The sequence below is a fragment of the Mobula birostris genome, chromosome 21 (genome assembly GCF_030028105.1).
Source record: "Mobula birostris isolate sMobBir1 chromosome 21, sMobBir1.hap1, whole genome shotgun sequence".
NCBI classification, from domain to species: domain Eukaryota; kingdom Metazoa; phylum Chordata; class Chondrichthyes; order Myliobatiformes; family Myliobatidae; genus Mobula; species Mobula birostris.
Window position 1 is genome coordinate 6202251 of NC_092390.1, and position 25403 is coordinate 6227653.

Genomic DNA, 25403 nt, shown 5'->3' on the forward strand with positions numbered 1-25403 from the left:
CAATGTACAGATCTAAGAAAGTTTTGATACCCCTCTCTCTCCAGACTGCAAACACCCCGTCTAATTGTCCAGGCTTGAATGAATGATTTTGACAAATGAGAGCGTGTATGGAAACACTGGGAGTTTGGTGAGCCACTTTTATCTGGTTTAATATCTGTAAAGAATTCTTTAAGGTGAAGTTTTGTTAGGGTAGCTTGTCTGTTGAGGCATAAGTGTGGGCACGTGGCCAAGTGGTTAAGGCATTGGACTAGCTACCTGAAGGTCATGAGTTCGAGCCCCAGCCGAGGGAATGTGTTGTGTCCTTGAGCAAGGCATTTAATCACACATTGCTCTGCGATGATACTGGTGCCAAGCTGTATGGGTCCTAATGCCCTTCCCTTGGACAACATTGGTGGCGTGGAAAGGGGAGACTTGCAGCATGGGCAACTGCTGATCTTCCATACAGCCTTGCCCAGGCCTGCGCCCTGGAAAGTGAAGACTTTCCAGGCACAGATCCATGGTCTCGCAAGACTAATGGATGCCTTTACTTGAGGCATAAGTGGAAAGCAGAAGAACAGGAAGTGAAGAATATTTAATAACAGAGGCTTCCAGATGTAGCCATGAAGGTTTTTCTTGGGTCTTGGCACCTCCACATTTCCAGTATGTAAGAGCCCTGGAGTTAGCTGCCCAGTAGTAATGTTTGAAATTTGGCAGACCAAGACTGCTCTTCTTTAGAGGTTTGTGTAGGTAAGCCTTAGACATCCTGTGTGATTTGCAGCCCCACACAAAGGGCAATATGATAGAGTCAAGTTTCTTGAAAAAGGATGCATTTAAATATATAGGCAGGTTTTGAAAAAGATATAGAAACCTGGGTAGGCTCACCATTTTAATCGCATTTACCCGTCCAATCATGGATAAGGGCAGTATCCCCCAGGACTCGATATTTGTTCTGAGTTTTTCTAATGATACTATAAAATTAAATTTCTATAAAATTCTATAAAATTAAATTTGAAAAGACACTTTGGGTTATTAGTCAGTTTAATCCCCAAGTAGTTGAAACAACCACAGTTCTAAAACAGAAAGAAAATAGCAAGTTTTGTTCAAGAGATACACCTAAAATGTTAACCTGGGTTTCTTTTCCAGATGGAAAACACACCCTAGTGCACTGAGCATTTTTTTATATTTCAAAATTCCTGATATTTTTGTTGTTTTCCTTCATCCTTAATGAAGCATTGGGCCTTTGGTTATTCATTTATCCATAGTCACCTGGGCAAAGCATTCAACATGGCTCGAACTACCATTATACCATTTTAAGGATCAAAGGTCAAAGATCTATCTGGCAGTGAGCAACAGCCTTTAATGAAGGAAACTGGCAGTTCAAAAGGCTTTGCAAATTAAACATACTCTAATATTTCTTCACCAAAAAAAGATAAGAATTGTTATCTATAAAATCTATTCCAGGTATATAAAGAATCCTCCGAAATGTTTAAATGCTGCCTTACAATATTAAAAATGTAATTTCATTTGGGTTTAAGTTATGAGATAGAAAAGAAATGCATCTGGTGAAGCAGCGGAATTAATCTCTTTTCCAATAACAATGCCACTTGTTTTTTTTGTATATGTCAATGATTCCAGATTGCTATCACATACTTATCCTCTATCATTGCTGCTAGAAAGTGAATGAGTTTCTCGTGTGGATCTTTGCCCCTTATCTGTCATGATCATGATATTCCATCATGTTTGGATGGATGTCCTGGATACACTGAAAGTCAAGCAAAGCTGCTTTGTAATTCTTGTATCACTATTCTTCAAAAATAAAAAAAATATATATTTTGTTCCGGTCACTCACAGAAAAATTAATGGATAAAATAATTTAATTAACTTAGGAAGACTTGCTCTTGACCTCCAATTAATGGTAGTACAATTCACAGTCAAAGCAAATGTCTCATTGTTACCTGGGGAACAAGATGGAATGAAAGGTCAACAACACAGTAAGCAGAATTTTATATTACATTATTAATTAATGGAACAGTGAATTAGAAAGAATAACTGAGAAGGTGGCAAGAGCAATTAGGTTTCCAGTGACAGAAGTTACCATTTCTCTCTGACAAAGTCATCCCTCAATTTCTTTTTCCTGATCAAAGAATGAAGATTATGCTCATACTTGTTTCACAGCTCTGTTCCCTTTGAAAGGAAGCTCTCCAAGTACGCAGGACTGGTCAGCAACTGTCAGCAGGCTGGCTGGAGAGCGAAGTGTCTCCTAGTGGAGGTTGGTTGTAGGGGATTCGTAGCCCATTCCTTAGCTAGAGCCTTCAGCATTTTGGGCATCAAGGCAGAGAAGAAGAGGAGAGCCATCCGCAGTACCACCGATGTGGCAGAGAGGGCCTCAAGATGGCTGTGGCTCAAAAGAGGGGAGCCATGGAGTCATAAGTAGCTAGCCATCTGGACACAAGCTGGGGTCTGATCAGCCCCGGCTGCATCACCTGGAGGAGGTTGTATGATGTTGAAAGACCCGAAACACCCGATGATTCCAGGAGCATCACTGAAGATGTGTCGAGAAGCATCAGTAGATGTATGTACACAGCTAGCTTCCGGATATATAGCTCTTAGGTACCTAAATTAAAGCCAATAATTATCAGTTTTAGAGGTACTAAGCTTGAACAAATGATTCCAATTTTCCCTTACTGGCTCAGTTGGGAAAAGTCAACGTTCAAAATATTTCTTGGTCAATAACCTCGACAAAAACTTTGTCCTGTCATTTTCTGTATTCAATCAGCTAATTTAGCTGGTATGATGACTGACATTTGGCTTAGACCCTTGCATGTCTGAACTTGGACAGTGATTGACTCCAATAAAAATCCTACCAATCTCAATGAAGACCCGTGTCAAACAGGGTTTTATTGTTGCCCCAACAGTTTATTCAACCTTTCTTACTAGAAATGTTGCATTTCACCTCCAACAAACTTTCCCCTGGGAGTGATGCTAATCTTCAGATATAATAAAAAACTGTTTCAAGGCACAGGAAATGGAATCCAGAACCAAGTACTCAAATGCAGACAACACTTACATTTGTGTAGGCTCAGAGACTGAGCTCAAATCCATCAATGACACCTTCACTAAAGCATACAAGACACTGAGCCTTACATTCAATATCTAAGCTACTGAGATTCTCAACCAACTTGCTCTTGTAGCATACTGTAGACTGCCCTGGAAAAATAAAATAAATCCTACAGTAAATAGGTAGTAATTAAATGTTCAAACTTCATTCTGATGCTTCTGTATTCAGACAAATTGTTAAGACCATGGAAGTAAAGAGCATTACTGAGTCAAGACACAAGTGCCAGGTTGCAATGCAACTGCATCCCAGTTTGAATTAGAGCCTTCAATGAAGGGAAGGAAAATACTTAGACTACCAGTGCAAACCAAACTAGAATGATGACCAGTTTTTGAGCAGTTGGGATGAAGACCAGTGATGTCATCTCCACTCCCCATTAAACAGAAAACAAGTTCTGCTCAATAGTAATGTCCAAATAATCATTCCAATGCCAGCCATCTGTGCTACAGTAAAAACACTTGGGACATTTTTCAAATGTGATGCAAAATTCAACAAGAAATTATACCCAACAAAATATCCAGTACTTGAACCAATACTACAGAACTGACTCTTCTCACAATATGTTCCTGATACTTTAAACAATGAATGTGATGAGAATAAAAGTTGGTCACCCTAAAAAGCAGAAAGCTGCCACAATCCTACCCCAAATCTCCCCATTCCACAAGTCTCCACACATTCACTGGTTAGTCTCCGGATTGTGTTAAAACGGAACTCCCTTCTGCCTGTTGAAGAGAAAGTAAAAGAGGGATAGCAGACACAGGAAGAAAGCACTGGCAGAATAAAAGGAGTTTATACATTCTCCCCATGACCTCATGTGCTCTAATTTCCTCCCACATTTCAAAGAAGTGCGAGTTAGAGTTACTAAGCTGTGGGTACGCTATGGCATGGTGACACTTGCAGGCTGCCCACAGCACGTCCTCAGACTATGTTGGTCATAGATGCAAACAATGTGTTTCACTGTTTGATTCAGAAAGATTCTGGATACATTTACTATCAATGTATGTATACAATCCTGAGAATCAACCTCTTGCAGGCAGCCACAAAGCAAAGAAACACCATGGAACCTGTCAAAGAAAACATCAAACTCCCAATATACGAAAAAAAGAACAAATTGTGCAATCGGCAAAAAGCAAGCAAATAACACACAGAATAGTAAACGTCAAACTACAGAATCTTTGAAACTGTCCAGGAGTCTTCATTTTACTTCAGTGAGGTTCAATCTAGTGCTGCGTCGATCGTTGCCTACAAGCCACAGAGCTGAAGTGCCCCGATCACATCTTGCAAAATAGTGAAAAAAGAGTAATCAGAAACCAGTGTATCACGAACCACAGAGTCCTCCAAAGATGAGATCGCTCAGTTGGACCAAAAGCATATCAAAAAGTAAATTACAGGCTTCAATAGCACACAGTTTAATAGTAGAAGCATATTTAAAAGAAGTAGTTTTGTAACTACTGAAATTGTTTAAACTGTAAACTGTTGTTATTGGTTGCTTTGTTTGCTGGCATTATCTTGTCTTCTGCTGTTGTTTTGATGTTTTGATGTTTCAAAGTGCATGTGACAAATAAATTTACAGTACTCCTTAAATTGACAGAGTAGATGAATGCACTCAACATAATAAAGAGGAATAATAGGGTGCTCATAATGTAGTTTTGCTGGTTAGGTTCTAGACTCAGCATCATGATATAAAATTTGATTCAGACTGTAGTGGTAAAAATCTAATCCAAAATCAAAACCAATTGCCTTTAGCCTATGAGCGCCACTGGGTTGTTATACGCCACATACTCAGCTCCAACAAAATGATTGTTCCAAAAAGTCAAATCCTTTATTAGCAATTAGTAAACATACAATCTTGAAGCAATATTAAGTGATCTGCTAAAATATGACCTCCACCTGTGCCAAGCCACAAACTGCCATGAAAGAAGTAAGAATACGTAACTTATTCCCTTTGCTTTTCCCACACCACCACTAACAGGAGTAGTTACCATAATGAGCATAATAAACATTCACAACAGAATACAAAGCAAATAATACATGGCTCCTACATTCCAGTGCCCTAATTATTATAGTATAATAATTACAACTACATGCTACCAAGACCCAGGAGTCATAAAATCTCAACGTTTAGACAAGTGTCCTCTTTTGGTAAGCAGTCTATCCTGGATTTTGCTGTCCTCCTGCCAAACTAGGTTGTTCCACTTGACTGCATTCAGGAAAATCTGTCTTGAATCGCTGCTGCCAAAGCTCATTCAGGTGCAAAACTGAGGTCCCATTAACTGTAGTCTCTTCTACCATCACAGTCTCCTTTCAATGGTCCATTAGCAATCCAACCCAACATTATTCTGATTGCATAGAGTCCATCACCAACACTGCAAATCACCTGCAACAGCTCTATTGCCTTAGGCACATTCACCCCCATTAGCAGCTCAATTTCTGAATCAATATCCAGCAAACAAGAATGCTTCAGGTGAGACCATTCCTGAAGATCTCTCTGACAAGCAATGTTCCTATTATGGACAGGCATGCATTCCTGTGTATAGATGCAGTTCACAAATATTTTCACTATCTCGGCCAGCCACTTCCAATCCTAAAACAAAGTAGCTACTTATAACCTTCTTTTGACTGTAAGAGAATGTGTGTTCCTTTTCCTGTCAAGTTGAGCTTGCTTATGAGACTCACTGTGCAGAACACTGCTGTACTTCCTTGTTCTAGGAAAGCATAAGTAACCACGGTTGTGTTATTCTTCTTAGACTTCAGCTGAACTGGAATTATAGGAAGTGTACAATCATAATCATCAGCGCCCAGAAGACTATTAGATACCATGGTGGTACTCTCTGCTGTGTTTGCTTCATTCATGGCTTGTTTTGAACCTGCACCATTTTCATCAGCCCTGGACTCAGTTTCACTTTCCACAGTAGCAGTAAAGCTGCTTCCTTTAGCTTGAGAATGAATTTGTGATCCATTTTTGTTCACACTTACTGCCGGCAATGTAGTCTTGTATACTGTGTGTGTAACAATCATCACTTGCCTTTCAATAAAATCAACAATGTCAGTGAAAGTAATCTTACGGCTGTACCTTCCTTGCAGTTCATACACCGCCAATCTTCATTCTTTTCTAAGTTCACCGGGCAATTTATTTATGACAATCTCCATAGTAGCAGGCAAGTTCAACTCATGTATGTCCCACACATCTTCCATAGCACAGCAACAACTTCTAAGAAAAAGACTATAATCTTGAAGAGCTTTCACATCTTCAGATTTGATATGTGGCCAAGAAAGCCCTGTCCATGTAGGCTGCAGCAATTTGGTGCTCATCACCAAAATGATTCTGGAGTAAAGCTTGGGTCATTAGATATCCTCCCTCCGGACTAGCCGGCTGGCAACTTTAGACAAACTCTCTAGGGTAACTTCCAGTGTACTAGTCAGGAAAATAGAGGTGGTCACTATAATCTTCAGATTTGCCTTCAATGCTGTTCTTGAAAGCCCTCATAAATGAATGATACTGAGGTAGATTGCCATTGAAGATTTGAATCTCTCATTTAGGCATAGATGTAATGCATTGTTGACGTTGCATCATTATGCTTGTTATTTCCTTTTGTGTCCTTAGGGCCTCCAAAGCAGCAATTAGACCTTTTATCATCTGAAACAGGAGTATCATCACACCATATATCAGTGTTCTCAGAAATACCTTGTGCTGTTGGATATGGCCAAGGTTCAGAATGCTTCCTTGGTGAAGGCTGAGAATGAGCACCCTGAACTACCTCTTGAGGTTCAAACCCATAGCTCATAGACATTTGTTCCTCAAATGTATCCACATTGACATTGAGTATGGTGGAATTTCTCTATCCCATGTCAACATAGGAATTCTCACCAAAAAACTGGCTCTGCTGGAGGAAGTTTAGCACCCACCACACCCGAAGCCCTTAGCGCTTTAACTCTGGCCATCTTGGCTGCAATGTCTTCCTACAACTTAAGCTGCTCCACTTGCTTTCAAAGTGGCTCAGCCTGTTCTTCCTGATTTCCCTGAAGCTGTCCTTGTTTCTTCAAAGCTGTTCCCCTGTTGTTCCTGATCTCTTTGAAGCTGTTCTGCCTTTTCCTCCAAGGTATGCGTATCCCTCAATATCTGTTGTCTTGCATATAACTCAGTTAAATCAGCCTCCATTCTAATACGTGCTGATGTGGTATCTTGTTCGTGGCTGCATAGCATACTTTGCACATTGTAGGCATGCAGTCTTCAATTTTATACATAATCACAGACTGTTTTTTATCTTTGTAAGTATTTTCCTTTTCCCCAGAGAACTGACCTTCAACATTGCATGATTGTTTAATCTCTCTCTTAGCTTCAAGATCACTGCTTCTAGCTGAACTCATTTTGTCTTACAAGCATTCAGATGAGATAAGGCAATAGTAGTTTCAATTCAGCCTTTCAACGATGGAAGCAATTATTTCAATTCTTCAGCATTTCAACAGAATCAAGTGTCAATTATTTCAAGCAAACACCGCCCTAGAGCTTTCTAGTTCAACCCAGATGGACACTGCAACGTTGATCACTTCAAAACTGTGTTTCAAATCCAAACAAACAGCATGAAACATTAAAAAAGGTTGTTTCTTGCGCTGCTCCAGACTGGTCCTTCAAATTTCTTGGACACACCTGAGTGTTGATGTTCATTTAGTGTAACTGTCGAAATCTTTGCTGACAAATTATAGCGGCAAATAAACCCAAAATTAAAATGATTGCCACTAGCCTGCGACCGCCACAGGGTTGTTATACTTGCATGACGCAACCTTAGTTCCAACGAAATGATTGTTCCAAAGAGTCAAATCCTTTATTGACAATTAGCAAATATACAATCTTAAAGTAATAATAAATGGTCAATACTCTGCAGGTCCCAAGCCAGAAAGTGCCATAAAATAAGCAAGAATACATAACTTATTCCCTTCACCTTTACCAGCCCCTCACGAATGTGACGAGTTACCAAAATACACATAATAAACACTCAACACAGAATACAAAGCAAACGGAGAACAGATACATGACCCCAATACAGACCTTTCAATAGTAGAGTGAGGAAAGAATTCTAGATGCAAAGGATGGTAAATTTTTAGAACTTTTTCTTGCTAAAAGCAATTGATCATTGGTCAAATGTTAAATTTAGATGTGAGATTGTTAGGATTTTATTAACCAAACATATCAAAGGACAAAGCAAATACGAGTATGTTTTATCAGGGTGCAAATCAACCATGACCTTATTGAATGGTGAGTGAAATACCACTAAGGGGCAAAAGTAAAGTCCTACTCAGTTTGCAAATCCTCGTGGGTAAGGTTGGGAGTGGTGGAGGGAATGAAGATAAAAAGTGCAGAGAACAAGAACCACCAGTGTTCTCTTGGATGCATTACTGTGGTGCTCCTTAAGCTTTTTGCCAAATGTTTGGTTTGCTTTTCTTACCCTCTCTGGTATCTTTAGGCTCCTTCCTACCCCTGCTGTATGCTGCATACACAGATGGCCGTGGGTGGCTGGTGGGAATTGAAAGGGGAAGGCACATAAAGCAAACAGGGAGGCATTTTGCTATGATCAGTCTAGTAAAGGGTTCCAGTATTAAGTATACAAGCAATGTGCTTGCCACCGCCAATACGCCAAAGAGGTAATTTTTCAGGTAAAACATATTTACTCCCATGTGTTTTACCAAAAGTATTTTTTTAACTGATGCCATGGGTTTTAAAAGAGCCCCAGGGGAGAAGGATGCTACTAACTCAGACGTTAATATTTATTCTCAGTGCATTCCTAATTATTATATAATGAGCATTAGGAACTAATCTAACACAGATGTATTGTAATGACTATGATGTGCAAGCCCCACACGTTTATTTATTTATGTTGAACAAGAGAGGCTTGTGCGTAATTTTTGTATCCCGGTGCACAGAGACTACTCAGGCATTTAATTTTTTTTTAATTATTTATTATTATCAGTGAAATCCACTGGTCTGATCACCAGTTTGTCATTGGAATTCGATAAGACTCATTGTCCACATTATAGTTCAAATGGGGTGATGTTCCTTACACAAATTTACGTAGCAGTTGGTATCAGTGATTACCCTATTGCCAAGGATGCCAAGTATGCTTAAAGAGAAATATGCTATTTCAATGACACACACAAGACATTCTGCAGGTGCTGGAAATTGAGTGCAAAACACACAAAATGCTGTAGGAACTCAGCAGTTCAGGTAGCATACAGTATACGGAGAGAAATTAACAGTCGATGCTTGAGGCTGAGACTCTTCATCAGGACTGGAAAGGGAGCGGGAAGAAGCCAGAATAAGACGATCAGGAGAGAAGAAGGAACACAAGCTGGCAGGTACTCATGCAGAAACAAGGAACAAGGAATATACAGTATCAATTGTTTTTGCACTACTTGTATTCAATGGTACTGTCAGTAACACACAAAGTAGGTACGTTTTTAAAATGTAGTTAGGCAAAGCCTTTTCCCAGTGTGGAAGTGTCACATTCTAGAACGTATAAGTTTAAATGAGAAGGCTGGAAGAAGTTAGCAGCTCAGGCAGCATCAATGGAAGTGAATAAACAGTCGACGTTTTGGGCTGAGACCTTTCTTTAAGACTTGGAAGGAAGGGAAAAATGCCAGCATAAAAGGGTGGAGAGGGGAGGGGAAGGAGGCTAACTCGAAGGGGAAAGGTGAAGCTAGGTGGGGGGGAAAGATTAAGGGCAGGAGAGGAAGCAATCTGGCAGGAGAAGGGAGTGGACCATAGTAGAAAGGGAAGGAGGAGAGGACCCAGCACCTTGTTAACCTTTTTTACATTATTTATTTAATTTTGTGTTTCATATATTTTTGTCTTGCACTATACTGCTGCAAAACAACAAATTTCACTTCATATGTCAGGGATAATAAAACTGATTCTGATTCCACATTCATTGTTCTATCAGTAACAACAGAACTGCCTTTCACTTCAATTCTGTCTATTTTAACCACCTTATTTGACCTGTGAATTAATAAAACTATGACAGTTTGGACACAGCTTTGACCCAAACTGGAAATTCAGTACCAGTCACAAAGAGCCAATGATCTTGTTGCTCCAAGCATAAATGTTCTCTACAACAGAATTTTGAAATATATTGTTTCCTGAGCTGCAAGTGAGACTGATTGCTGGAAATCAAGGGAAGTAATTCCTCAAATAGCTGCTGCTAAAAAAATGCTTAAAACAAAGGACCACTGGAGCAAAAGAAAAGAAAATGTGCTCAGTGATTTGTAACCCCACAGGAGAGTCTGAGGTCTGACGCCAGCACTCACCTTCAATTGTTTGGTCTTATCTCGCAGCGTCCTCTGATATATCATTAGCTGCTCAGCAGCCTCTGGTCCAGGTTGTCGTGCCAAAATATGTTTCAGTTCCACATAAAGCTTCTCCTTCTCCTGAGAAGCAACAAATAAAATGTCAGGCAATATGCTGAATAGTGAAGATGCAATTCTTCTTGTTATATGCACAAGGGTAGAAATTGTTTTGCACCTTAAAAGTATGCATTGGGGTCATTACGCTGTATAGTCGTGGCCCTGTTACTAAAAAGAGCAGTCGTGGGAACAGCTGAAACACACCTCCCTGTAGAACACGTGAATGAAAATACAGCATCCATTCTGGAGTTGGTGGGAGGAAAGGTCAGGAGTGAGAGACAGCCTGTGTGAGGATCTCATTCAAGGCTCGAGGGGCTGATGTAGTGACTGACCAATACTGATGGATGATTGAAAGGAGGCAGGAGGGAGGTGGGTGGGGCCAGGGTGCCCACCAGGGAATTCGGGAAATCTAAGCAAGTTGAGAGTAGAGGGTTTATTGTTTGAGCTGATCAGGATTCAGGAGGTGAGGTTATGCACCGGGTATTGTTGGATCTGGTCATATTGATCTAGATCAGGGTTTCCCAATCTGGAGTCTACAGACCCCCTGCTTAACGGTATTGGTCCATGGCACAAAAAAGGTTGGGAACCCCTTCATCTAGAGATTCTTTGGAAGTCAAGAATGAAGCATAAACTTGATGGTTAAGGCTGTTTTTATCAAGTAATAAGAGAACAAAGAATGAACAAGGAAAAGGCAAAGAAAAAGAAGTTATGGTCATCTCATACTCAGACTAGAGATAAACGAAATTCCAATGATAATAATTAGTCTATAAAGTAAGCAGAATCAACTCCTGCTACAGAAAAACTAAGAAGCCTTTAGAAAATGGAGAATCAGCTACACTACAATTACTGAAAATTACATGTATGTAAGTGATTATATAAAAATTATAAGCAGGCATAGTAAGTCAAGGAAAATACTAGAAAAGTAACGATTCTACACCCTAATACAACTATATAATGGAGGGTGATGTGAAGGAAAATACATAAGTTATGACACACGTTTAAGTGGTCCCATAATGGAGTGCCACTCTGAAGAAAAGATTAACTTAAACTACCCAGTCTTGCGGACTGCCAAGAGAAAAAACTTCTAGAAGAACAACGTATATGGTATAGAATCTTTTGAGCCATCCCTGAGGTAGGAATCACATTAAATGCAGTCACAATGCCACTAGAACCTAGTGGTTTGATCAGTGTTTCTTACTTTGAGTGCTCAGTCAGATTTCTGAAGTGGTACACTTTGAACCAGAAAGCCATAATTATGTTCCAAGTCAAAATACAAGAAGTTCCATTAGATCATCAAACAAGAGGCATGACTAGTTTACAAAAGGTTGGATTCAATAAGTTAATCCTTAGTGCCTTTCTAGTTCTAGTTACATGGTCCTTGAGTGGTGATTTCCACTTGTTCTCACTTAATTTTTGAAATAAATTTCCTATTTACTGCTATCCTGAATAATTTGTCACTATAAATCTGCTCCTGAAAGAGGAAAAACGCAGAACCCCTGTGAAGTAATGGTTAGCAATTTGTTTTACCTTGAACAATCCTCTTGCTATAAATTCTAATTCCTCAATGAAGAAAAAATAATGTTGATCAGCAATTTTCAGTCCAAATTGATCAGAAGTAAATTCTTTCTTAATGACTCCCCTTGAGATTCTGGCTGAATACAGGCCAACCTTGGTTGTCTACTGCCATCTGCTGTCAGTGATTCACTTGGTGAATGCATAGTGTTAATACAACAGATTGACAGAAAGTAATTGGGCCAAAGTAAAAATTAAAGAAATGGTTATTAGTTGTTTATTGGATGAGAGGAACTCTCACTCTCAGTAACAATATAAAGAAATTCTGTGATATTTCTAATATAATGCCACCCTCATTTAATAGCTTAATGTTAGAAAACTGAACACCGAAGCTTTGACTTTGGTTTCTCTGAGGGAAAGTAGATAGATTTTGGTTGTGGGCCTATTGCTACGTTTTATAGATCTTAAAATTGGGCCATGTGTAAAATAGACTTGCAAATCTAAACTGTAAATTTAGAAGCAGAACTGGCAAATCTGAAGAGCAAGAACAATGGTTGAAAAATCAAGCAACACACATCAAAGTTGCTGGTGAACGCAGCAGGCTAGGCAGCATCTCTAGGAAGGGGCGCAGTCGACGTTTCAGGCCGAGACCCTTTGTCAGGACTAACTGAAGGAAGAGTGAGTAAAAGATTTGAAAGTTGGAGGGGGAGTGGGAGATCCAAAATGATAGGAGAAGACAGGAGGGGGAGGGATGGAGCCAAGAGCTGGACAGGTGATAGGCAAAAGGGGATACGAGAGGATCATGGGACAGGAGATCCAGGAAGAAAGACAAGGTGGGGGGGGGGGGGAGAACCAGAGGATGGGCAAGAGGTATATTCAGAGGGACAGAGGGAGAAAAAGGAGAGTGAGAGAAAGAATGTGTGTATAAAAATAAGTAACAGATGGGGTACGAGGGGGAGGTGGGGCATTAGCTGAAGTTAGAGAAGTCGATGTTCATGCCATCAGGTTGGAGGCTACCCAGACGGAATATAAGGTGTTGTTCCTCCAACCTGAGTGTGGCTTCATCTTTACAGTAGAGGAGGCCGTGGATAGACATGTCAGAATGGGAATGGGATGTGGAATTAAAATGTGCGGCCACTGGGAGATCTTGCGTTCTCTGGCGGACAGAGCGTAGGTGTTCAGCAAAGCAGTCTCCCAGTCTGCGTCGGGTCTCGCCAATATATAAAAGGCCACATCGGGAGCACCGGACGCAGTATATCACCCCAGTCGACTCACAGGTGAAGTGTTGCCTCACCTGGAAGGACTGTTTGGGGCCCTGAATTGTGGTAAGGGAGGAAGTGTAAGGGCATGTGTAGCACTTGTTCCGCTTACACGGATAAGTGCCAGGATGGAGATCAGTGTGGAGGGATGGGGGGGGGACAAATAGACAAGAGAGTCGCGTAGGGAGCGATCCCTGCAGAATGCAGAGGGGGGGGAGGGGAAGATGTGCTTAGTGGTGGGATCCCGTTGGAGGTGGCGGAAGTTACGGAGAATAATATGTTGGACCCGGAGGCTGGTGGGGTGGTAGGTAAGGACCAGGGGAACCCTATTCCTAGGATTTTAAAGGGTTACCATTTCAGCTGGCCCGTTAAATCAGACAGAATATACATTTCCAGTTTTCCCTCTGTTTTCATTACACTGGAAACACACGGGCCCAGATATTCCTCCCACTGGCGTCCAGTGGAAGTAAATTCTCAGAGAGATGGAGAGGAAAAGGGGAATACTTTGTGTTGGAGGGTGGTCTAGCAGTAGCAATGCAGTCAGATTTTAATGAACTGGCACATCAGATTGCAGTGAATATTCTCGAATTGTGGAACAGAAATGATACAGCTTCTCACAGCTTCAGCCTAATATTTTTGTCCACTTGGATAGGTGGTGCGGGATTTAAAAGCAACCAAGATATCATGGTTTGATTAAACAGCCAACACCTTGTTAAATATACAGGATATGCAGGCTCAACAAAACTTGCATTTTTGGTTTGATCATATAACTTGCAGAAAGCCACCTTACAAATATTTTATGAGTGGCTAATTTATTACATTCAGACTCCAGGTAAAGATTTCACTTCCCTCTCTGAATATTGCACTTGTCAAGGTGAGCAAAATTAGCTTTAGAAAACAGGGCAGTCTATTTTAGGCATCCACTGTCAGAGGAAGAGTGCAAACTTCAAGTGCAGCATTCCAAGGGATAAGTGCTAAATTCAGTTTCCACTACAAATTGAATGCTTTTACATTTCCAATTTTTGATAAATATTGCAGTGTTTTAGGGTATGATGACCAAGTTAGTGGGAAGTAATGTTTAGGTGAACACGAGAGATTCTGCAAATCCTGGAAATCCAGAATAATGCACAAAATGCTGGAGGAACTCAGCAGGTCAGGAAACACCTATAGAAAAAAAATAAAGAGACAATGATTCATTCCGAGACCCTTCATGACAGTAACTTCTTTATGAAGGGTCTTAGCCCAAAATGTCGAATCTTTACTTCTTTCCGTTGATGCTGCCTAACCTGCTGAGTTCCCCTAGCATTTTGTGAGTGCTACTAATAATGGTAGGTTCATCATTAATGTAGGCCATAGACCACAATTTATATCATTGCTTGAAAGAATCCACAAACCAACAGATTGAAAAGATTTTCAAAGATATGGACCAGTCTCAATGTGCTGTCTTGAATAAAGGGAATTTAGCTATTTGAAAGGATTGATAGTTATTCATTGGAAAGAGTAAGCAGAGACAAACTAAACATTTCAGTGCAGCTGAGTTCCATTTAGTGCTGTCTATAGCATATTTATATTAAATGCATGAACAGTTGGATCACTGATGTCACACATCAAACCTCCAGTGCCAACTGGTTTAAATGAGCAACAAGCAAAGCATTCCAGCCTCTCCAAATGTTCTTATCGTCAATGAGCACCTGTAAGAGCAGCTCTTTCTCCACCACCTCTTCAGTCTTTGAGATGAGGCGCTTCTGTAATGTCTGAACCTTCAGAATGAGCTCATATCTGCTTGGATCACTTGCCTATAACAAATAAGTTCAAAAAACACTTACAATGCAAGCATCATTAAGGATTATCCATGTTAACAATCACTGCATAGTTAACAGTTGTTCAGATACATTTTCATTGTAATCTATAAATTGCTGAAAAAATTTTAATTCATCTCTCTATTATTTTACACTTCTAATTATGCCATGTACACTGTGCCTTCTAATGTACAGTACAGGGTAAAAGTCTTTGGCATATATATATATATATATATATATATAGCTAGGATGCCTATGACTTTTGCACAGTGCTGTAATAATTTTATGTATTGCCACAAAAAAAAAATAAATTTCATGACAAATGTGAGTGATGATAAACCCGATTCTAATATGGGACTGAAAGTGAAAAGGGGGCAGGAAGAAGGAAATCATGTTTGGAAAAAGGGGAAAGGAGAGGGGAGGGAACAAGAAGTACCAGAGACACATTCTGTAATGATCAATAAAGCAATTGCTTGGAATCAGATTTCCTTTTCTTGTGACTCAAGGCTGGGTGCGTCTGCACACATGCCACCCTGGTTCCTGGCACTTCTTCTCTGCCAGCTGTACTACACCCTTCCTATGGCACTCTATTCTCACCATTCTCAATATCCTTTGCTCCTGCCTGATTTACACACTCGCTCTCCACTCCATGTCGACAAATACAGTATTGTGCAAAAGTCTTAGGCACCCTAGCTATATATGCCAAAGACATTTGCACAGTACTATAGGTGAAGCTAAGTAACCCAGCTGCTTTAGGGACCTGTTTTCCCTGTATATTCCACTCAACATAGAAAAATTTTTTTTTTTAAATTTCCATGAATTTGAGGACCTTAACTATAAATCTTGCCATTTCACTTTAGGTTAGTTTAGGTTGTACAACCTTGGGTCGTTTTCTCTGGAGCACCGAAGGCTGAGAAACTGATAGAAGTTTATAAAATTATGAGAGACACAGATGAGGTACATAGTCAGAATATTTCTGCTAGGCAGAAATGTCAAGTATTAGAAGATATACATTTAAGAGAGGGGACAAAGTTAAAGAAAATGTACAGGGTTGTTGGTGCCTGAGAAAGGTTGCCTGGGACAATGAAAGAAGCAGATACAATAGTGCCGTTTATAAAAAAAAAATCAACCGAATGTGGCAAGAAAGATGGGACGGGGAGGCATTTATATCAAATACAAAAGAGTGTTGCAGGTACTAGGGTAGGCAGTGGATACAGAAGAGAGGAAACTGTGTGGACTAGGTTAAGGCTGGGGCACTGTGCATTAAACAAAACATTGAAGATGATAGGGAAACACCAGACAGGATTGTGTGAGGAATGTCAGGAAGAGGAGTCAGTAGAACTTGTAGTTCTGAGTGGCAGGAAGTATGGGATACAGAGAGAGATGATGAGAATTAAACTAAGAGAATTGGAGGTGCAGAAATTCACATTAAAAGGGTTGCTGGGCATGGGTGAGAGAGCACAGGTCAGGGTACTTTTAGCTTTCTTAAGGGATACAGGGTTTTTTTTTATAGGATATGATGGATAAGCAGGAATAGGGTAGTAGGATGGCCAAAGATGGGAGGATAAAATGTAGGTTAGGGTGTGTGTGTGTGTGTGTGTGTGTGTGTGTGTGTGTGTGTGTGTGTGTGTGTGTGTGTGTGTGTGAGGGAGAGAGTGAGAGTGAGGGTGAGATTGATTGATTGGATGAAGGGATTTAGAATGGAAGTCTATCATACACTCTGGAGCAGAAGGTGGCGGTAATGCACCATTAAGCTGGGTGCCAACCGCCATAAAACAAGACAGAGAAGAAGTTAGTGCCATTTAGGAGACTTTTAAATAGGCACATGAATATGTTATAGGAATGGAGGAGTATGGATCATGTTCAAGCAGAGGAGATTTAATTTGATTTGGCATCATGTTTGGCTCTGACACTGGGTCTGTTCCGATGCTGTACTGTTCTAAGATCTACAGTCTAATTATTGACTCGAGCTTCCTACATCCTTTTACCTTCTACTGGATATTACTGTTGTCATATTTTCATATTCCACGTAGCTCCTAATTTAATAGAATAAGGCTATTTGACTATGTTGTTTCTTTTTTGTTCTAACTGGGTTTTCTCATAAAACTGTGCATAATTTAATGCTTTTTCTTAAGAATGATATGCTTATATAATGCTATATATGTCTGTGATGCTGCTGCAAGTTTTTCATTGCATCTATGCATACAGGTACATATAACAATGAACTTCAACTTTGCGACTGAATCATAATTGATTGTCCTAAATATTGTAATGTACCAGAAATTCAACTGGCCACTTCTAGGCCAGAGATGCCTTGTTTCTATGGCATTATTTCTGTGCCAGCAATAGATGTCATGATGTTACTCCATGTGCAATGCTTCATTTGCAGCTTCGGAGGAAATATGCTTTGCATTATCCTGTACTGATGTAACAGATGGCAGCAAAAAGCTAACGTATTGAAAACTCAGGTCTCAAGGCATGGCATATTTTTTGACCTGAAAATGTGCTTCCCTGTACCTTTATCCCTAGGCCACTTTCAAGATATCAATGGGCACCAGGTTGTGCTGCAGCCAAAAAGGGAGAGTGGGGCGATACATGTGAGGTCCTAACACATGTCGGCGGCAGTGATGAGGTAGGCATGCAAATCTAGAGCTAAAGACCAATGGTTTATGGAAAGAATTAACAAGGATGTAGAGGAGAAGATAATAGCACATATTGCAAGAACAGCTGGGGTGGGGGGGGTCAAGATCAGTACCTGGTATCAACAAAAAATTGACAGAAAACTGTTATTTATACTGATGATATTGAGTTCAGGAAGGAAAATTAAGACAGATAGAAAAAAAAAATCAGTAGAGGAAGGATTGGCTCAGTGTAGTGAACAGAACCCAAGGATGAAAGCAAGTAATCTACAAGGGTAGCAGATGTTCCAGTCTAGCACTGTGCACTGGAGTCTCCAGTGGTGGGTATCTCCACAATAATGCAAAAACATGTTCCCCTCCAAAGCACATGGAGTAACATCATGACATGTATTCATGGCACAGAAATAATGCCATGCAAACAAGGCAACTCCTGCCTCGAAGTAGCCATTTGAATTTCTGAAATGTGAACGTGTGTCACTCTAGGAACAATTGATTTACTACTGCAACTGCAGCAAGGGAAACAAGATTGTATAATCAATGGTTTTTGTTTTAGTCACAGACATACTAAAGCAAAAGAGAGTTACTGCTGCTAACTAGAGAGTTCAAAAGATTAATAAAGCCAAAAATGCAAGATAAAATTTTAGTCACCTCAAGTTTTCGCCATCTGTGAACATTCATTGGATTTTCCAATTCCTCCTCAAGGGCTCTGCACCTTGTCCGCTCCTTTAGAAGTTCTTTCTGCACTTGGTACACCTCCCGCCTGCACATCGAATATGAACATTGACCTCTTTGCTTTATTTTTATAAACTTACTGCTAATTACACCTGACATGCAAAGAATAAGAACTTCAGGTTGTATACTCTATACATCCTCTGAAATTCAGCCGAACTACTGAACTACATTTTTATGCGGACCGATCTTCCACTACCCTGAGCATGCTGGTCACCTTCATCCCTTTCTTCAGTGCAGTCCAGAGTGCATTTTCCCATGGAAGGAAGCTCCCAGGTTATCAGTGGAGTCCAGGTTGCCCATGATCACATCCAGAATAAGTAGCTGGTTACAAGGACAGGGCACCTTCAACAGTCAGTGAAATCCTTCCTACAACTCACTAGCTATCAAAGGTAAACACAAGAGATCTTGCAGATGCTGGAAATCTGGAGTAACACATAAAATGCTATAGAAACTCAACAGGTGAGGCAACAGCTATGGATAGAAATAAATAGTTGATGTTTTGAGCTGAGACCTTTCATCAGGACCTAGTCTACCTATCAAAAGATATCTCTTAATGAATATCTTGACAGTTAAAATCATTCAGAGACCTGTTAAAAAGTAAAAATTCTAAAAATAATTTCAAAATGCTTAAAATTATAATTAGGAACCGTATTCAAGACTTGATCTGGCTTATGCCTTCATTAACCAGATCCAACACTCGCCCCTCCAGACAAAGGTCATCGGTTTGTGGGGGTATGGCTAGGGTTAATCAGGATGTGCCTAGGATTGGTGGGGGTGTGTGCCCCCTTGGACCTTAGGCTTAGGTTTGATTGTTGGGCTACCTGTCACCCAACAGCCAATTTCAGTGTATTACAGATAAATTTAACAAAGGTTCAGTGGACAGGTTTTTGACCCTGAGAGCTGGAAATCTATGGAAGTTGGTGCTGCCCTGTTGGAATAGGTTAACACTTCGCTGAGGGTGGTTTTCACTACAGCCTCACCTTGGGTCACAGGTTCGTCGACCAGCAGATCTAAGTGGATCTGAGAAGATGACTCCTAGTGTACTACCAGTCCCAAGTCCATGGTCCCTGTTCATCAGCAGTGGTACAGTAAGAGACAGTAAGATCTTGTCCGTGAAGTGGATAATCTGCAAGTGGCCAAAGATCACCATGGCAACAACCTACCAAATATATTCAGGAGTTTGAAAGATTCATTGTCCTCCCTCCAGTGGTGCTTGTTATGGCTGCAGATAATTTCTGAGGGAAAGAAATGTCTGCCTGCTCCAAAGGCCTAGCTTCTATTATTTCTTCTAATCTGCTAATAATATCTTGGAGCTCCACAAACTGTGTACTAAATACAGTGCATGGCTATATGTCAGCATTGCAAAACTAAATCTGATATCCACAGATACAGGCCCTTCAGTTCAACTGGTCCATGCCAACCAGGATTCCAACAAAAGTTCGTCATAATTGACTGCATTTAGTCCTCATCTCTCTAAACCTTTCCTATCAATGTGTCTTTTAAATAATGTTAATGCACCTGCCTCAACCACTTCAACTGGCAACTCATTACATATATGAAATACTCTCTGGGTGACAATATTACCCCTCAGATTAAGTATCTCCCCTCTTGCCTTATATCTATGGTTTCATTCTTTACTCCTCAATCCTGGGAAAAAGACTCTATCCATGTCCATCATGGTTTTACACACCTCTGTAAGATGATCCCTAGTTCTTCTAAGCTCCAACGAATAAACTCCTAGTCTATTCAATTGATCAGAGCCCTGTGCCTTATGTTGTCAATGCTTTACTCTTGCACAGTGGATGACAGTCAAGATTCAGAAGCATATGCAGGAATTCTACACAATGGAAAAAAAATCTTAGATAGAAGCTAACCCCATGTGAAAATCAAACATGCACAGTAGATGTTTCCTTAGGACCCTAACAAAGGAGCCACTGCTGTACAAAGAATTCACACAACACATAATGTACATTCTCTATATCCTTTCATGTGACTTATCAAAGTCAATAGCTTTTTCTGTTAAAGCAGTTACAGAGAATATGCATTTTAATATAATTTATATAACAATGGTGAATCGCTGTACAACTTGTGCCAGGATAGAAAATATTTTAGTACTATGGGAAAAGAACAGTGAAAGTCTGTTTAACAATAAGCATGTATAGTGTGATACTATTTTTTTAAACATATTTTCATGCAATAAATTAGAGTGGTGCCAGAGACGGGAGTGGAGGGCATGATGTGAGCCTACAGAGGCAGGGTGTAAAGGTTTTACTGACTGCTCGCCGTGCAGGACCTACTCTCTCCTTATCATTAGAGGGGCTGCAAAGAAAAGAGCCAATAGGACCATCACAGGGGCTACTGAGTGAGCCTCCAGATGCTGTGGATCAAGAGGTGTGACCCGAGGACCAATGCTGCTGAGAGACAAGCCGGGGCCTGATCAAGCCTGGCTGGGTCACCCGGGCAAGAATGCCTGATGCTGAAAGACCCGGAACACCCACAGAACCCAGATAACATCGCTGACAATGTATCCCAGCACATCTTAGGATGTATCTCAGCATTGTTTATTTTAAAAGAGCTTGTTTTTAGAATGTGCTTTATAGTGAGAAAGTTGCATTTACTGATCCTTCCCATCTATGCAGGACACTACCTTTCAGTGCTGTAAGCAGTGTAACTTCAATACCTACCCAACCAACCTCCTGTCCCTCCCACTTCTTTTACAGAAGGGTGTTGGTTCATCTCAAACTATCTTCAATTGAAGAGAATCATCTCAGAGCGCTGGAATTGCAGAATCTTCACTCTCTTGACAACGACACTGACAGCAGTGCTGCCTACTGCACTGCCTGTTGAGCCAAGTAATAAACCAAGCTTCAAAGATATTAAGTTCTGATGTCAAACAATTGATTGGTGGAATGGTTTTGAGCAGCAATAAAAGCTGTTTGATATTTGTTCTCAGTAAATAAAGATTTTTTTCCAAAATATAACAGTAGATTATAAAAACTTAAGATCATATTGTTTGGTAACAACTGAGCTCTTTAACTAGATGTCAGCTCAGCTTCCTTGTCCTTCTGCATCAGAAGTACTTGCATTCAAGACTTCAAGCACATAATCCAGGATTAAGCAAACTGCTTCACTATCACAGGTGACAATTTAGGGGAGGTTCCATCTGCAACTGAAAATCTAAGACACGATTACATTAATGGCCCAGCTGTTGCACAAATCTCAATTATCCCTACAAAAGTGGAACACTAATCATGTTTTATCTTTGGAACTGGATGTGAATATAAACTGGTAGCTATTTAAATACCCTAATAATAGCAGCTATTTCAAGATAGGACTGCATTGTTGTTTTTCAATACAATAAGATGGAAATGATTGGACTAGGGTGTAGTATTGTTATTTTTCTTGTATTTTATTTGTAGTTTAACTTTCCTACTCTTGCTTGTATTTTTATATAATCACCTGTGTACATGCAAATGTTCAGTGAATTTTCCAGCAATTGTGTATTTATTGAGAAACTTCTTGGGTTTTGTAGCAGGTGAGAAGAGACGTGCCTTGGCAATAGGGGATTTGTTAATTAGCAGAACAGACAGGAGGTTCAATGAGTGAGAACAAGATTCCTGGATGGCACGTTGCCTTCTAGGTGCCAGGGGCTAGGACATCTTGGATTAAGTCCTCAGCATTCTTAAGTGGGAGGATGAACAGCCAAAAGTCATGTGCATGCTGGTACCAACAACATGGATAGGACAAGTGACGAGGTTTTGCACAGCGAGTTCAGGGAGTTAGATGCTAAGTTAAAGAGCAGGACTCCAGGGTTGTGATCTCAGGATTGCTACCCATGCTATGTGCTTGTGAGGCCAGAACTAGGAAGATTATACAGTTTAATGCATGGATATGAGTTGGTGTAGGAGGGAGGGCAAACGATTTTAGGGCCATTGGCTCTTTTCAAGGGAAGGTGGAACTTGTACAGAAGGGACGGTTTGCACCTGAACTGGAAGGGGCCTAATATCCTTGGGGTAAGGTTTGCTAATGTTGCACAATGGGTTTTAAACTAGAGTTACAGGGGGATGGGAACCAGAGTGCCAGAGCAGTTAGTGGAGAGGATGTGGAGGCAGATGTTGGTAAGACCTCAGATGGTTAGGAATCAAAAAGTTAATGGTATGACTAGTGTCCTGAGCTATATATATTTTAAAGCAAGAAATATAATAAGAAAGGTGGATGAGCTCAGGGCAGGGATCAACAGCTGGAATTCTGATGTTGGAGGCATTAGTGAGAATTGGCTGCAGGAGCGGCAAGGACTGGCAGCTCAATATTCCAGGGTTCCATTGTTTCAGCATGGAAGGGATTAAAGGAGGAGGGGTGGTGTTACAAGTCAGAGAATTGCTCTCTCCAGACAGACTGGAGAACTCGACTGGTGAGGGGTTACGGCTGGAAATGAGACACAACAAAGGTATGACCATGTTGATGAGCCTGTATTATAGGCCACACAACATTCCTAGGGATTTAGAAGAACAAATTTGTAAAGAGATGGCAGACTGTTGCAAGAAGCATATGGTTGTTATAGTAGGCGATTTTAACATTCCATATATTGACTGGGAATCGCATATGGTAAAAGGACTAGATGGGATAGAGTTTGTCAAATGTGTTCAGGAAAGTCTGTAGAAGTCCCCATGACAGAGCATGCGATACTGGATCTACTATTAGGGAATGAGGCAGGGCAGGGCACAGAAGTTTGTGTAGGGGAACATTTTGTATCCAGTGACCACAATGCCAGTAATTTCAGAGTAAATATGCAAAGAGATAGGTCTTGTCCACAGGTTGAAATTCTATATTGGCGAAAGGCCAATTTTGATTGTATCAGAAATAATCTGGCAACTTTGGATTGGGATAGGCTGTTTTCTGGAAAGATGTACTTAGTAATTGGAAGGCCTTCAAAAATGAAATGTTGGAAGTACAAAGCTTGTATGCGTCTGTCAAAATAAAAGGTAAAGATAACAAGTACAGTGAACACGAGGAAATCTGCAGATGCTGGAATTTCAAGCAACACACATAAAAGTTGCTGGTGAATGCAGCAGGCCAGGCAGCATCTCTAGGAAGAGGTACAATCAATATTTCAGGCCAAGACCCTTCATCAGGACACCTTGTACTTGTAGGAAACCTTGGTTTTCAAGAGATATTGCGGACCTGGTTAAGAGAAAAAAAGGAGTTGCATAGCAGGTATGAACAAATAGGAACAAATTAGGTGCTTATGGAGTACAAAAATACATGAGAACACAAAAGAAAGAAATTAGGAAGGCTAAAAGGAAGTTGTCCTCGCAGACAAAGTGAAGGAGATATATTAAGAGCAAAAGGGTTGCAACGGACATAATTGTTCCTCTAGAAGACCAAAATGGTAATCCATGTGTGGAGCCAAATCATTTGGGGAAGATCTTAAATGCATTCTTTGCATCTATATTTACTTGGGAGATGGATACAGAGTCTCTTGAAGTGAGGCAAAGCGGCATCAACTTCATGGACCCTGTACAGATTACAGAAGAGGTGTTTGCTGTATTGGTGTAAATCAGAGTGGATAAATCCCCAGGCCCTGAGCACTTATTCCCTCAGACCCTACGGCAGGCAAGTGCAGAAATTGCCAGGGACCTAGCAGAGATATTTAAAACATCCTTGGCAACAGGATCGGAGGATAGCCAATGCTGTTCTGCTATTTAAAAATGACTCTAAACAGAACCCAGGAAATTATAGGCCAGTAAGTCTGACATCAGCTGTGGGAAAGTTATTATAAGGTATTCTAAGGGACCAAATATATAAATATTTCAGTAGACATGGACTGATTAAGGATAGTCAGCATGGCTAATCTTAAGAGTTTTTGTGGAAGTTACCAGGAAAGTGGATGCTGACAAGGCGGTGGATGTTGTCTACATGGACTTTAGCAAGGCATTTGACAAGATCCCGTATGGGAGACTGGTCAAAAAATTTCAGCTGCTCGGCATTCAGAATGAGGTAGCAAATTGAATCAGATATTGGCTTTGTGGGAGAAGCAGAGAGTAGTAGCAGAGTGTTGCCTCTCTTATTGGAGGCCTGTGACTAGTGGTGTGCTGCAGGGATCAGTGCTGGGTCCTTTATTGTTTGTCATCTATATCAAGGATCTGGATGATAATGTGGTTAACTGGATCAGCAAATTTGCAGATGAAACCGAGATTGGGGGTGTAATGGACAGTGAGGAAGGTTATCATGGCTTGCAGAGAGACCTGCATCAGCTGGAAAAATGGGCTGAAAAATGGCAGATGGAATCTAATGCAGACAAGTGCGAGGTTTGCACTTCGATAGGACCAACAAGAGTAGGTCTCACACTGTGAATAGTAGGGCACTGAGGAGCATGGTAGAACAAAGAGATCAGAGAATACAGGTACATGATTTGTTGAAAGTGGCGTCACAGGTAGATAGGGTCGTAAAGAAAGCTTTTGATACATTGGCTTTCATAAATCAATATATTGAGTATAGAAGATGGGATGTTATGTTGAAATTGTATAGGACATTGGTGAGACCTAATTTTGAGTACTGAGAGCAGTTTTGGTCACCTACCTACAGGAAAGATGTAAACAAGGTCAAAAGAGTGCAGAGAAAATTTACAAGGATGTTGCTAGGTCTGGAGGACCTGAGTTTTAAGGAAAGGTTGAACAGGTTAGGACTGTATTCCTTAAAATGTGGAAGATTGAGAGGTGATTTGATAGAGGGATACAAAATTATGAAGATTATAGATAGGATAATTGCAAGCAGGCTTTTTCCACTGAGGTTGGGTGGAACTGCAACCAGCAGACATGGGTTAAGGGTGAAAGGTGAGAAGTTTAAGGGGAAGATGAGGGGAAACTTTTTCACTCAGAGGGTCATAAGAGTGGTAAATGAGTTGCCAGCACAAGTGGTCCATGTGAGCTTAATTGCAATGTTTAAGAGAAGTGTAGTTAGGTACATGGATAGT

At 40.5% G+C, this 25403-nt stretch overlaps 1 protein-coding gene across 7 annotated transcripts in view; it reads right to left on the minus strand.

Annotated features, from left to right (window-relative positions):
* cfap58 (cilia and flagella associated protein 58) overlaps positions 1-25403 on the minus strand; it is a 292411-nt gene that overhangs the window by 129605 nt on the left and 137403 nt on the right. For all 7 annotated transcript variants that reach the window (XM_072239675.1, XM_072239678.1, XM_072239679.1 and 4 more), the window contains 3 exons: positions 18347-18458; positions 14952-15056; positions 10394-10513 (listed from right to left, as the gene is read on the minus strand). In XM_072239675.1, the coding sequence (XP_072095776.1) occupies positions 10394-10513; positions 14952-15056; positions 18347-18458 (337 nt within the window). The remainder of the gene's footprint in view (positions 1-10393; positions 10514-14951; positions 15057-18346; positions 18459-25403) is intronic.